Source organism: Acinonyx jubatus, chromosome A2, assembly GCF_027475565.1.
Source record: "Acinonyx jubatus isolate Ajub_Pintada_27869175 chromosome A2, VMU_Ajub_asm_v1.0, whole genome shotgun sequence".
Taxonomy (NCBI): domain Eukaryota; kingdom Metazoa; phylum Chordata; class Mammalia; order Carnivora; family Felidae; genus Acinonyx; species Acinonyx jubatus.
The window spans coordinates 86,535,967-86,551,396 of NC_069383.1; the positions used below are offsets into that span (position 1 = coordinate 86,535,967).

The window sequence follows — 15,430 nt, forward strand, 5'->3', positions numbered from 1 at the left end:
AGGAATCTACTCCTGAAATCAGTATTGCACTATATGCTAAGTAATTTGGATGTAAGTTAAAAAAAAAAAAAAAAAGCATAGACAGAGAAGAAAAAAAAAGAGGGACTAAGGGTCAACAATGGCACATCCTTCCCTCCTCTCAGTAAGCTGGTCTCTCCCAATAGATGCTTCCTTAAGGACAGTGAGTTCTGGATCCTATTCCACTTTATCCAATCAATTGCAGCCATCAATGGGATAATAGGTCTCACCAGGTTACCTTTAACGCCTCCACATTTGTGTCTCGCACTCCGTAGGCGATCTAAGTAACTGATAATACAGGAACTCCTACAGACTCCCTAATTCGTGTTACTAGGGGCTTACAGCTCAGCACAAGGCCCAGCTCTGTTTCTTCCGTGACCGCTTCGAAGAGTGTCATTTCCATCTTGGCCACAAGGTGGAGCCCACCTACTTTGGGACATCAGGTCACGACCCCGGAAGCATATCCTCCCCGTCCCCAACCGAGATGGCGGCAGCGGCGGCCAGATGGGTGCTGTTGCCTGCGGCCCGGAGGCGGCTTTGGGGTTTCATGGAGAGGCTTCTGGTTGGAGGCGCTGCCAGGAGGGTGAGCTTCTTTCCACTTGTCTGGGTGTCGCTTGAGACACGGCCTTTGCCGCTGGACCCCGCGCGGCGGAGCTGAGTCACGGGCCCCCGGCCCAGCGGCGGAGTCGGCGTCCCACACTCCCACGGCGCGTGGGGAACCAGGGGGCAGGGGATGCTGAATGCCCGCCGGGGATGAGCTGTCCTTGGTCACCCGCCGCGCGTGACCTGCTAGTGAAGCGTGGGATGACACCGGTTGCTGGCGCCTTTCCCGGCAGTTGCCCAGGAGTCGTAAAGAGTGCGTGTTGATTACTAAAAGCACAGTGGTTGCAAATGGGGAGAAATTAAAAAGTGAGACGAGAGTTCTTTTTGTCTAAGGCCGAGTTTCATCCTCAGCTTCCTGCGAACTCCGGAGTAGCCAAAGGAAAGTTTTGTCTGTGTATATATTTTTCTCATGATAACCTCTAGCTTTCTCCAAGGTATTTGGGAGGGACTTTAACGTGTGTTTAAAGGAAAAGAAAAATTGCCGACAGGCGAATGGTCCGTAGTCAACAAATCTTTCAGCCAGGGTAGATCTTGAGCATCTGCCCTTCTTCCTATCTTCTGTTTTTCTACCTTTTCCAAAACGTATTGCTTTTCTTGAACAGTGAAAACCTAAATCTCATTCCTTTATAGTGTATACATATTTTTACATTTTTCTCTCCCTTCATTGTCTCCCCCGTCCCCTGTTTCCTCTATAATGAATATTAAGCTTTTCTTGGAGAGGTACTGAAGTAAAAACAGTTTCTCTCTGTGTAATGATAATAACTGCTTGTTTTCCCTAAGGCGAAGGCATGTTTGTAGTCTTGTTGCTGGCTTTAGGAGAGTGGTTAAGGAAAGTTCCTAAGCCAAACAAAGGGGTGGGTCTCATTGGAACAAAAGTTAAAATCAGAATAGTGATGTTTTGCTTCCTCTCTCCCACTCCTTCACCCCCAACCAGTCATTATATTTTGGAGGGAACAGATGGAGAAATACACAGGCTGCTACACAGGTTGTTCTGAATGTTCCTGAAACGCGAGTAACACGTTTGGACAACGGACTCAGAGTGGCCTCTGAAGACTCTGGGCTCTCAACATGCACCGTAAGTGATTCCAGCAATCACTGTTTAATTGTTAGGCACTTAGGAAAGGGCAGATGTTTATTTTAATCTAAGCTTTTTGTTGGATGGTGGTTGAAAAATAGGGGCAGTTCTTTGGCCTTGACAGGTGACTCTCATTTGTGAATCTTTCTTCCAGTGATACTTCCATACTGGATCTATATGTACTTTGTTTAAGGGTCTGCAACTGGTTCCTGCAGCCAGTTGTGTTGTTTGTTAGTAGTTTTGATAATGAAAGAAGTACCTTCTCTAGGCTACTCTGTGCCAGCTGTTTTTGCATATATTGTCTTATGTGATCTTTAATTTTTAAACTTTTTTTTTTTAAAGTAATTGCTGCATCCAACGTGGGGCTCAAACTTACAACCCCAAGATCAGTAGTCAGATGCTCCACTGACTGAGCCAGCCAGGTGTCCTCTATTTGATTTTTAAAATAGTTCTTTGTAGTAGGCACCTGCACACCCATTTTACAATTAAGGGTCAAGTTCAGAGAAGTTAAATGGTTTTATTCAAGTCACACAGCTAATACATGACAGAGCCAGGATTTGAACCTAGATTTTTCTGACAGTCTATGATGTTCTTCTATATATTATAGTTGTTAATTGGCTGTAGTAACAAGGGGCTAAAAATCTGGGTCCTCCATGAAACTGGCAAGTAGTATTTTAGCACTCACCGGTAGACTGATCTCCTAGTTCTTAGGAATGTGTTGTCAATCCACTCAAGTCAAGAAAACTTTAGTGCTAAGACTGGAAAGCATTTGTTTAAAAAAAAAAAAAGGGAAGGAGACTGCTCCCTCTATACCTCTGTCCCCCCAGAAGAAAGAAAGTGATGTTTTATTTAATTTTTTCTTGATTGTATTCAGGTTGGGCTCTGGATTGATGCCGGAAGTCGGTATGAAAATGAGAAGAATAATGGCACAGCTCACTTTTTGGAGCATATGGCCTTCAAGGTAAGTTGTAAGACTTTATAAAAAAGCATTTTCTTTAAGAGCCATTAAGCACAATATCTCATTCTAAGGGAAGGAGAACTACTTCAGTAGTATAGTATAATTTATTTATTTTAATCTTTTCTTCTTTCCAGAATAATTACCTGAAATACTGACCGTTGTTCTGTAGAGTTGATGTCAGGGTCATCTGAAAGTATACACCACGATGCACTTTAGGAATCAGATTTGGTCCTTGCATGAAACTGACATGGCTTATGTCCTCATACTCATTGCCTGAAGTCCTTAGAATAGATGAGAGATAAAGGAAGGTATCATAATTTTCTTTTCTGTTTCAGGGCACCAAAAAGAGATCCCAGTTAGATCTGGAACTTGAGATTGAAAACATGGGTGCTCATCTCAATGCCTATACCTCCAGAGAGCAGACTGTATATTATGCCAAAGCATTCTCTAAAGATTTGCCAAGAGGTATTGTTATTATGTACACTGCAGATAGGTAATTTTCACAAGAGTTCAAAAGTAACCTAGTACTGGTTTTATTATGTCTGTTGTGAAACCCCCAGAAATGTGAAAAAAATGAACCAAACTATGTGGGGGAGGTGGGTACCTATTTTTTCCTCCAAATAGGACAAATGATATCAAACAGTTGTAGGCTGCAAGACTTGTGCCATCCTGGCTTAGTCAGTTGAATGTCTGACTTGTTTTTGGCTCAGGTCATGATCTCAGGGTTATGGGATTGAATCTCATATTGGGCTTCATGCTTGGTATGGAGCCCGCTTAGGATTCTCATTCTCTCTCTCCCCCTCCCCCTCCCCCTCCCTCCCTCTCCCCCCTCTCTCTCCCTTTCCCTCTCCCCCCTCCTCCCCCTCCCTCTCTCTCCCCCCTCCTCCCCCCTCCCTCTCCTCCCCCTCCCTCTCTCCCCCTCTCCCCCCTCCTCCCCCTCCCTCTCCCCCTCCTCCCCCCTCCCTCTCTCTCCCCCCTCCTCCCCCCTCCTCCCCCCTCCCTCTCCTCCCCCTCCCTCTCTCTCCCTCTCCCCCTCCTCCCCCTCCCTCTCCCCCTCCTCCCCCCTCCCCCTCCCCTCCCTCCCTCTCCCCCCTCCCCTCCCTCCCTCTCCCCCCTCCCTCCCCTCTTCCCCTCCCCCTCCCCCTCCCCCTCCCTCTCCCTCCCTCTCCCCCTCTCCCTCCCTCTCCCCCTCTCTCTCCCTTTCCCTCTCCCCTTCCCTCTCCCCCCTCTCTCTCCCTTTCCCTCTCCCTCTCCCCCCTCCCTCCCCCTCCCACTCCCCCTCCCCCTCCCTCTCTCCCCCTCCCTCTCCCTCTCCCTCTCTCCCCCTCCCTCTCCCTCCCTCCCCCTCCTTCTCCCTCCCTCCCTCTGACAGTCTCTGATGTTCTGTATATTATAGTTGTTAATTGGCTGTAGTAACAAGGGGCTAAAAATCCCTCTCCCTCTACCTCACTCTATATCTTTCCCTCTTTTTTCCCCACTCCCCCTCTGTCCTTTCTTCTTGTGCTTTTTCTCTCAAAAAAAAAAAAAAGGTTTTTCTCCAGAGCCATTCCTGTGTAGGGAAATATTTTTAGTTGTATCCAGTTTACTGCCTACTTTTTTCCCTCTCACTTTATCACTGTGGACTACTGGGCTTTTTAAAATTTTTATTTATTTTTTTAAATGTTTATTTTTGAAGGGGAGAGAGAGTGCGAGTGGGGGAGGGGTGGAGAGAGAGGGAGACACAGAATCAGAAGCAGGCTCCAGGCTCTGAGCTGTCAGCACAGAGTCCAACATGGGGTTTGAACTCCTGAACCCTGAGATCATGACCTGAGCCAAAGCTGGACGCTTAACCAACTGAGCCACCCAGGCATTCCTACTGGGCTTTTTTTTTTTTTTAAACAAAACTCTTTTATCTTTACTGCATTTGCACATTTTAGTTCTTCATCTTGGAGTACACTTCTTTGTTATTTTCCTTTCTATTAATTTTTTAAAAATTCAACTTAGAATTAAAAAACACCTAAGAAAACAGTTCACACATTTCTCCTGGTTGCATCTGGCACCCACTGATGTATTCTCTGTATTTGAACTTGTTCTGTCTTGTTTGGATTCCACATGCAGAAGATTTGTCTTTTTGTCTGAGGTATTTGTCTTTTTCTGTCTCACTTCATTTTGCATGATGCCCTGTAAGTCCATCCTTGTTGTAGCAGATGACAAGATTTCATTCTTTTTTTGTGGTTGAATAATAGTCCATTATAGAGTATTGCATTCCACAGTTTCTTTATCCATTCTTCCACTGATGGACACAGAGGTTGTTTCCATATCTTGGCTATTATAAATAATATGCTGCAGTAAACATGGGGGTGCATAGATCTTTCTGAGTTAGTGTTTTCATTTTCTTTGGATAAATACCTAGAAGTGGAATTGCTGGGTCTTCTAGTATCTTTTATTTTTAGTTTTTTTTAAGGAACCTCCGTACTTTTACAAAGTAATTGCACCAATTTACAGTCCCACCAACAGTACACAAAGGTTTCCCTTTCTTCTTGTCAGTACTTGTTACTTTGTCTTTTTTGTTAATAGTGATTCTGATAGGTGTCAGGTGTTATCTCATTGTGGTTTTGATTGGCGTTTCCCTGATGATGAATGATGTTGAGCATCTTTTCTTGTGCTTTTTGGCCATCTGTCATCTTTGGAAAAATGTTTATTGATACCATCCCATTTTGTTTTAAGTTTTTTTTGTTTTTTTTTTTTTTAAGTTTATTTTGAGAGCAAGAATGTGTGATTATGAGTAGGGGAGGGGCAGAGAGAGAGAATCCCAAGCTCAGGGCTCCAACTCATGAACCATGGGATCATGACCTGAGCCGAAATCAAGAGTTGGACATTTAACCAACTGAACCACCCAGGTGCCCCTTGATTATACACCAGTATAGGTGTGTTACAAATTTTTTTTAAGTTTATTTATTTTGAGAGAGAGAATTGGAGCATGGCTAGGGGAGGGGGAGGGAGGGAGAGAGGGGGAGAGAGAGAGTGAGAGAGAATGAGAATGAGAATCCCAAGCAGTCTCTGTACCAGCAGCATGGAGCCTGACTCGGAGTTTGAACTCATGAACCATGAAATCATAACCTGGGCCAAAACCAAGAGTCAGGTGATTTACGAACTGAGCCATCCAGGTGCCCCACTGTATTACAAATTGAATACATGTATTGCAATACTAATACACATAATATATTAACAAAATTTTTTTTTAAATGTCTATTTTTGAGAGAGAGTGTGAATGAGTGTGAGTGGGGGAGGGGCAGAGAGAGAGAGGGAGACACAGAATCTGAAGCAGGCTCCAGGCTCTGAGCTGTCAGCACAGACCCTAATGCAGGTCTTGAACTAATGAACGGGGAGATTATGACCTGAGCCGAAGTCGGATGCTTAACTGACTGAGCCACCCAGGCGCCCGTTAATACACATAATATTAAATATACATTAAAAAGAAAGATTCTAATTAAAACATAAACTCCAGGAAATATGAACTTCCACTTGAGCAAATACTGTCTAGACTACCAATCCCGTATTACAAGAGAGTCTTCACACGGGATTCCTTATCCTTCTATCTGTCTTTGGCCTTTTCATCACCCGTCATGGCTTTTGGTTCTTATGTGGACAGAGTTTTTTATTTGGTTTTATATTTTTTCCCTTTGGTCATGATCTCTGCAACTGGCTTGCTTAGGTCTAGCAATCTGTTTCAGCATGTTGGGCAATCTACAGGTAATTATAGGAGGTCATTGATACTCGAACATAATTGCTTTGGAGACAAGGCCCCTTAAAGCGAATCTAAACAAGGAACAAAAATTTGCAGTAGAGTAAAAAAAAGAAACTAAAGATTATTCACGTTTTATATTTGTTAAAATTTAGATTGTGATTGCAACTATGTACAAGTTCTTTTTTTTTTTTTTTTTTAAGTTTATTTACTATTGAGAGCACGTGAGAAGGGGAGGGTTGGAGACAGGGAAAGAGAGATTCCCAAGTAGGCTCCCCACTGATACCACTGAACCAGATGTGGGGCTTGAACCTATAAACTTTGAGATCATGACCTGAGCTGAAACCAAGAATTGGACACTTGACCAACTGAACCACCCAGATGCCCCTGTATGAATTCTTTTTTTTTTTAATTATTGCTGTTTTTTTTAATGTTTATTTTTGAAAGAGAGCATGAGCAGGGGAGGGGCAGAAAGAGAGGGAGGCAAGAATACGAGGCAGGCTCCAGGTTTTGAGCTGTCAGCACAGAACCTGACAAGGGGCTCGAACTTATGAACTGCGAGATCATGACCTGAGCCAAAGTCGGACACTTAACTGACTGAGCCACCCAGGCACCCTGCCCCTGTACAAATAGGTTAGGTTTTTCCTTTTTGGAGAATAATGTAATTTTATAGCATCATATAGCATCCTTGAGTTCACTTTGGGCTTTTTGCAAATTTGGGTCATTCTTATATAAATAATTTGAGGGCTTAATCACTTTTTCCCAAGGGTCACTTTTACTCCTTTGATAGCAATAGGTATCTTTTTTGGGATACCTATCCTTTTCTTCACATGTTAACTTTCCATCTCTGTTAGATTATGGCATGTACTGGCTTGTTTGTATAGCAGCATCATTGCTGTGGGGACTGGGGTAGCAAATATTTGGGTGCTGTGGATCCTCTGTACCTACCTAGATGTTTTTATACAGAAAATTTTCTACTTTTTAAAATTTTCATACAGAACACTATACACTTGGGTCATGTTTGAAGTGGTAGAGTCATTACAAGTGTTGTGGAGACCTCGGATAAATTTAGGAATTTTCCCCAAGTTCTTTACCACAGGGGTTTATATTTTATATTTTTAATTTTAATGGGAGTAAATTTGTTTCTTCCTGGCTTAATCATTTAGTCAAAATTGAATGATGGTCAGTATCATGGTTTCTGATGCTAGTTTAATAGATCTTAATATTGAAAATTAAGACTCTTCATGTTTCTTCTTGTTTTATTTTTAATTAGCTGTAGAAATTCTTGCTGATATAATACAAAACAGTACATTGGGAGAAGCAGAGATTGAACGTGAACGTGGAGTCATCCTTAGGGAGATGCAGGAAGTTGAAACCAATTTACAGGAAGTTGTTTTTGATTATCTTCATGCCACAGCTTATCAAAATACTGCACTTGGACGGACTATTTTGGGTCCAACTGAAAACATCAAGTAGGTATAATTCTCAAGATATTTTTGGAGAAAAAATGATGAGTTTTGAAAATTCAGAAATATTTCAAAACATAATGTTTCCTCCCTGATAATCTGAATGAAATTGTAGTTAGCTACATTTTGGCCCCATCTAACTCCCAGGTGTCTGGGCTCTTGGATAGTACTGAAATAACAAGTGACAGTATCGGCTCTTTGTTCTTGATACAGGAAAGTTGAAATTCTTCATCTTTTGTTGATACTTGTTGTCTGTATCCTATTTCTGACTGCATTTAACTTAGAGTATTTTTAAGGTCCAATTTAATTTCAGGTATATTATATGAAGATCTGTGCTTTTTAGTTTCCTTTTATATTGCTTTTCTTTCTCCATTACAGATCTATAAATCGTAAGGACTTGGTGGATTACATAACCACACATTATAAGGGGCCAAGAATAGTACTTGCTGCTGCTGGAGGTTAGTCGATTTACATTTCTGTAACTGAATGATGAATCACAAAATTCTACTCCTGAAACCAATACTACACTATATATATATATAACTTAACTAACTTGAGTTAACTAACTTGAATCTAAATAAGAAATAAGTAAATAAATTTCTGTAACTGTTTTAAACACAGTCATAGAATGATGCACTTGCTAGTTTGATCCTGTTGGGAGAGGTCCTGGGGTTTTTTATTTAAAGAGCAAATTGTTGAGTATGCTATTTAAAGGGAATGTGCAGCACTGGAAATAGACTTTCTTCTCTTCAGTAGAAGAGGAGGTTAAAAAAACCTATTAAAAAAACAAAAACTTACAGATATGAGTGTACATACATAACTTGCAAGGAAAGGGCACATGAGCGAACTGGGAGATAATGACATTTGAAAGATAGTGTACTAGAGTATGGAAATCTCTTGAGATTTTAAATTATTTCTTGAGAACCAACTTCATCCTCGGTCAGGCATGAATTGGATATGTTACGTTGTTCATTCTTTGATTTGTTCATTCAGTAGCTCTACTAATTACTGAGAAGGAACTGTGCAGGGAGCTGAGAGTGTTTAAAGGGAATCCCACTATTTGAGTGGCTTCAGGGCAAGGCTTCCTTGGGGATGTTTGAAGCCAGTGAAAGAAAATTTACGTTAGATTCTGCTGGATTTCGTGGCAGTCTGAATTTAGGCAAACAGTACATTTTATTGGTTTCCAGTTTTGTTTTCACTTTGTCTTTTTAGGGAAAAACAAAGATAGATGCAGTTTTCTTTTGTGTAAATTTAATTTTTGTCTTTAGAAATGACAATAAATTAAAATTCTAGTTGCCCTAGTTAGACTTGTGAACTAATTACTTGGGAATGTTGGAGAAAATGAATATGAGGGTTAAATACCTTTAACAGTTTATTCATTAGGCTCTCAAGCTAAATCGTATTACCTTCGTAATAGCCGTCAGTGCACTCTGAAATTCTCTTGTGTAACAGTGTTTCTAAAATGGATGGTGCCGACTGGGGGTCCACATTTGAAACTGCCTCAGAACAGGAAGACTTAGGCCTCAATGACCACACTGGGAGGTCTCTGCCATGGTCGTTGGCACATGGACACAACGGGTTGTTTTGGTGTTTTTTTGTAATTCATAGGCTCATTTCGACCTTGCTGAAGTAGAGTTAATGGCTTGTCCTGTATTAATTAGTATTTTGTCTTTTTAGTACATAAGTTATGATGAGCGTTACAAACAATGGCATCTTAAAATCAATGAAAAAGACCAGACCTAGCTTCATTAAAAAATTTACTGGCTCCCCTGCCTTCTGCATGAGGAGAAGTAAAGGTGTGGGAGCAGGAGCTATCTGGAATGTCTAATCAGGAGGGCAGTAGGTGAAGTTGTTAAAGCAGTGGAAGTTGGTGTTACCAGGTGCTGAGAACTGTTTGTGTGTTCATGGTTTTTCACTCTCTGGTTGTCATTCTTGGACCACCAGGGTTTCCCGTTGTTTTGTTACTGTCTGGATTGGTATCCGAAGTGGCTCTCCTAGACAGTGCTTCTGAAAACACACGGTCTTGTTTTATACCACAGATTTGTTTGGAAAATAATGGGTGTAAGTTGTGCTTTCACATTCTAAAGGAATGTTTCATATAAATAACATGACAGTATTTGTAAAAGCACTTGCACATGTCTAAGTTTGTTTCCTAAGTTTATCCTTGTGTTTAAGAATCCTTCAGTGACTGAATCTGTTTGGGTCATGAGTTTGGATTAGTAACATGTTTTTTTGTTTTTGAGCGAGGTAGAAGATCCAAGTGAGTGAGGGGCGGAGAGAGAAGAGGGAAAGAGAGAATCCCATGATGGGGAGGGGGGACAGAGAGAGAGAGAAGCAGCGTTCATCTGAGGTGGGGCTCAAACCCACCACCTGTGAGATTATGATCTGAGCCGAAGTCAGATGCTTAACCAACTGAGCCACCCAGGTGCCCCTAGAATCTAAGTAATCCTTAAGTTTTGGATGGCCAGCAGTGAATATTTGGATAGCTCTGGATTTATTCAGAAATTTACATGAAATTCTTTTGAATTTTGACTGCTGCATTCTGATAGCAGAGCTCAGAGAACAAAGCATATTTATGTACCCAGCCTTCTTTAAATTAGAGCTCATGTTCATATTCTTTTCTACTTTAAAAAAATTACTGAAAAGGGGCTTTTTGCTAGTTTGCATTCTAGGACCTTGAGTAACTTAATGTAACAGGATTTTATATAGAATGTATTCTCCAGCTGTTTTCTTATCCTCAGCTGTGAATTTGTTGGTATGTTAATTGTTCTACAGACTGAGAAAGCTGTGCAACCCCAAGCCTGTAACAGCAGGGCAAGTGTGCTGTCAGCTCACTCTGAAGTGGCTTTCAGTGAGTGCGAGTAGATCTTGTGTAACTTTGATCACATGATACCACCTTGAGCTTATTGTAAAGTTTGGCAGTTATTGGTCTGCTGTAGATTGTACTGCTACTAGATGTATGAAATATTTTCCTTCAATTTAGGAGTTTCCCATGATGAACTGCTTGAGTTAGCCAAGTTTCATTTTGGTGACTCTTTGTCCACACACAAAGGAGAAATACCAGCTCTGCCTCCCTGCAAATTCACAGGAAGTGAGGTAGGGCAAGCCTCCTTAGCTAGTATTTAGCCCTTTGGGTTTCTTGGGTTGTATTTATGAATGAGTGTACAAAATGTGCTTATTTTTAACAGGAGTAAAATGGAAGAAACCAGAGGCTTAAATTGAAACATAGAAAAAGGGAAAAGGATGGATTCATTTGCTTATAGTCCATATTATTTAACCACTTACTTTCCTAATAAGGAAACAAGGTTTTGAGGGGAATGTGATAATTTGGTCTTCTTGTGCTTTTTCTTTGACACTGTGCCCAGTTATGTATTGTGAGCTATAAAAGTGTTTCTATTTTTAAAACTCCCCAAATTTTGATTTTCACATCAGGTTTATTCTTCATTAAGTTCTGCCCACAGTACACTTCTGGGAGTAGCTGTTAGAGCCAGAACTTGCAGAGAATCTGCTACTTGTCAGCTGTAGCCATAAGTCTCGTTCGGAGGCCTAGTTTGCCACATTAGGGATGGTGCTCGAAGGAAATCTATCAAAAGTGGCCTGATGTTGGTAAATGCATAGAACTGTAGCATTGGTAGGACAAAAATAAGCTTTGTGTCCCTGTTAGAAAATAGACAGTTGTGTCACGATTAGAAATTAGAATGTTCCTGATTTCTGCCAGTGAAATAATGCAGTCCTTTTTGACCAGGTAACCATCTGGTGGCTATGTATGTAGTTTTTGTTTGTTTGTTTTGTTTTTAAGTGAGAGCAAACATGCACATGTGGGGTGGGGGGGTGGGCAGAGAGGAGAGAGAGGATGCAGAATGCACAAACTGTGAGATCATCACCTGAGTCAAAGTCAAGAGTCAGACACTCAACTGACTAAGCCACCCAGGTGCCCCTGTAGTATTCCAATTGCAGATCTTTTGGTGAAGTTTTCTTTCCAGAACTCAAGAAATCTTTCTGGATTAGACTGTTCAATGTAATGAGGCATGATGTGTTTCTTTCCTGTTAAGCCTGTTACACAGTGGCAGTCTTTTTTTTTTTTCCCCCAAGTTTATTTTGAGAAAGAGAGGGTGTAATTATACTTAGCAGGGCAGGGGCAGAGAGGGGGAGGGAATCCCAAGCAGGCTCCGCACTGTCAGCACAGAGCCTGACGCGGGGCTCAATCTCCCAAACTGAGATCGTGACCTGGGCTGAAACCAAGAGTCGAACGCTTAAATGACTGAGGCATCCAGGTGCCCCTATACACAGGCAGTCTTCACTAGAGTTGTGCTTTCTTTGTTTTAACTAGATTCGAGTGAGGGATGACAAGATGCCTTTGGCACATCTTGCAATAGCTGTTGAGGCTGTTGGTTGGGCACATCCAGATACAATATGTCTCATGGTTGCAAACACACTGATTGGCAACTGGGATCGCTCTTTTGGAGGAGGAATGGTAAGTGATTTTAAGAATGATTTTCCATAATAAATGTCAAGGCAGAACTCTGTCTTGTGAATGGACTTTTAAAATACAGACTGATCCTGGAGTGCATCCTGGGTTGGGAAAGATTTTTGTGTGTGTCCTAAGTATGTAAGTTGGATAATTAGCAAAATTTGAAGGAGGATAGAATTCACTAATGGTACCATTATCAGTGTTAATATTCTAGTTTTAATAATTGTTTTGATGTTAATCTCCTTGGGTTTTAGAAGTGTACACAAAACATCACATCTCTCAAACAGTTGAAAAATATGTTAAAGAGGAGGATAAAGCAAACATGGTAAAATAACAGTTGTTAGAGAATTTGGATAAAGGAATTCCTCATACTGTTTTTGTACCTTTTCTGTCTGAAATTACTTCAGAATATAAAGTATGTTTGTACTCAACGATTTCAACAAAATATACTTCATATAAACATCATAGGCTTCACATGCAATAGAATTTGAAATCTTTAAGCATACACAGCGAGGAGCCCTACAAATTGGGTTGGTAACGGGAATGAATTATTTTAGAATTGGTGCAGCTGCTATGTTAATTAGAAGGATTCATTGCTTTTACGTTGTGAATTTCTCTGGGGGTACACTGGGCTGGTGAGAGAAGTATTGTTCTTAGTCTCATTGAATTTTAACTTCATATTGAGATGCCGCTAGATAAAATGGAGACACAGCTTCTCAGGGCATTCACTATTTGCCACAGAACTCATTTTGCTTTCTGGTAATTTGGGCACGTATACCTACAGTTCTCTTGGACAATTTTTTTCGTTACAGAATCTATCTAGTAAGCTGGCCCAGCTCACCTGTCACGGCAACCTGTGTCATAGCTTCCAGTCTTTCAACACATCCTACACAGATACAGGATTATGGGGCATCTATATGGTTTGTGAACCGGCCACCATTGCAGATATGTTACATGTTGTTCAGAAAGAATGGTGAGAAAATAAATCTTGTTTAGAATTCACACTGTTTTTAAGTTTACGTATTTATTTTGAGAGAGTGAGAGCGAGCAGGGGAGAGGCAGAAAGAGGGAAAGAATCCAAGCAGGCTCCGCATCAATGTCAGCACAGAGCCCAACACAGGGCTATCTCACAAACCATGAGATCATGACCTGTGCTGAAATCAAGAGTCGGACACGTGACCAACTAGGGCACCCAGGCATCCCTAGAATTCATGTTTTTACACTGTTGACTAGTTTTGATGGTGATACCTAGCATTTAGTCAAGAGAAGACTGAATAGGGGCACCTGGGTGGCTCAGTCGGTTAAGCGTCCGACTTCAACTCAGGTCATGATCTCGCAGTCTGTGAGTTCGAGCCCTGCGTCGGGCTCTGGGCTGATGGCTCAGAGCCTGGAGCCTGTTTCAGATTCTGTGTCTCCCTCTCTCTCTGACCCTCTCCCATTCATGCTCTGCCTCTGTCTCAAAAATGAACATTAAAAAAAAAATTAAAAAACTAAATAGCTGGTTGCCATGTTTTTAAAGATCACAGATGTTTAAGTCTCATGTGAAGTTGATTTATAGAAAATTCTTAATCTTTAAGAAGGTTACTTCAGAAAAAAGTTCCTAAAGTTTTGCAAGTTACCTGGTTTGAATGGTGGTGTTATACAAATCTGAAGTTGCCATTGCTAAAGAAAAATGTATTGTTTTACTCAGAACCACTGCCTTGAAGCAGGAAGTTCCTCTCCTCCACCATTCTTAAATGGCTTGTATGTCTCTAAAGCTCCTCAATGGGGTGTAATTGTTAATCAGTAGGTATAAGTCAGCTGGATTCTTGTGAGAACCTAGTGGTCCACTAACCTCTCTCTTCTAGCAGATCAGATCCTAGTATGAGGATTAGTGAAGTCTCAAAGTGATGGTAGCATGTCTCAAAATGTGGTCAGCCTACCTTTGTGTTGTATCGAACCTCTATCTGCAATCATACTAAGGTTAAGAAAAATTAATACCAGGATAAGAATCAGTATTATTTCAGGGGTGGTGGGTGGCTCAGTCAGTTAAGCCTCCAATTTTGACTCTGGTCATGATCTCGCAGTTCATGAGTTCAAGCCCTGCATGGGGCTCTGTGCTGAAAGCTCAGAGCCTGGAGCCTGCTTCGGATTCTGTGTCTCCCTCTCTCTACCCATCTCCTGCTCACGCTGTCTCAAAAATAAACAAACATTTAAAAAAAAAAGTGAAAAGCATCAGTATTATTTTAGCTTTTGTGTAGCTATGGGATCATTAATAACTTTTCACTAAGTTGAAATCATAATTATGTGTATGTTGTGGAATAATATGTATAGTGTCTTTAAGTCATTAACTCAAAAAGTCATTTTCAAACTACTTGACATTTTGATTTGGTTTTAGGATGCGACTCTGCACAAGTGTAACAGAAAGCGAAGTTGCACGAGCCAAAAACCTTCTGAAAACAAACATGTTGTTGCAACTTGATGGTAAGAATAAAGACCTAAGTTCTATTTTCATATGGTTGATCAATATTCCAGTACCTAAGTGTTTCCTCCTCTTGTAAACAGGTTCCACTCCAATCTGTGAAGATATTGGCAGGCAAATGTTATGCTATAACAGAAGAATTCCCATCCCTGAGCTTGAAGCAAGAATTGATGTAAGTAGTGTTTAGACACTGTGAGGCTTGTACAAAAGTTCCTTATGACAAAGCTGAAAATAGGTGTCCTAAATTCCTGCTTTAGTTCTAAAAAGTTCCAGGTACAGAATGTGTCTTTACTATGAAAAGCTCCGAATGCTAGTTATCTTCTCTATTTCAGGCTGTAAATGCAGAAATAATCCAAGAAGTGTGCACCAAATATATTTATGATAAGAGTCCAGCTCTTGCTGCTGTTGGTAAGCCTGGCTCCTTTTCTTTGAAGTACAGGGTGCCTAATGCCTAAGTACTTGTCTTTTATTCAGTTTTAACTGTTTGTCTTTTAATCCTTAGGTCCCATTGAGCAACTGCCAGACTTTAACCAGATTCGCAGTAACATGTGCTGGCTTCATGATTAAAATGCTCCTAATCAACATATTTCGACCATATATATTTATACAGCTAACAGATCTGCAAGTTTTAAGCTACAAAATATACTTGAAAAT

The 15,430-nt window shown here is 41.0% G+C and overlaps 1 protein-coding gene across 1 annotated transcript; it reads left to right on the plus strand.

Annotated features, from left to right (window-relative positions):
- The first annotated feature begins 444 nt into the window (after window positions 1-444).
- Window positions 445-15,420, plus strand: PMPCB (peptidase, mitochondrial processing subunit beta). The gene is made up of 13 exons (XM_015069746.3): window positions 445-601; window positions 1,556-1,696; window positions 2,571-2,657; window positions 2,990-3,119; window positions 7,652-7,850; window positions 8,223-8,302; window positions 10,828-10,940; window positions 12,175-12,318; window positions 13,128-13,288; window positions 14,693-14,778; window positions 14,860-14,948; window positions 15,109-15,184; window positions 15,279-15,420. The coding sequence occupies exons 1-13, from the start codon at window positions 503-505 to the stop codon at window positions 15,341-15,343; spliced, it is 1,470 nt and encodes a 489-aa protein (XP_014925232.1). The 5' UTR covers window positions 445-502; the 3' UTR covers window positions 15,344-15,420.
- Window positions 15,421-15,430: the final 10 nt, after the last annotated feature.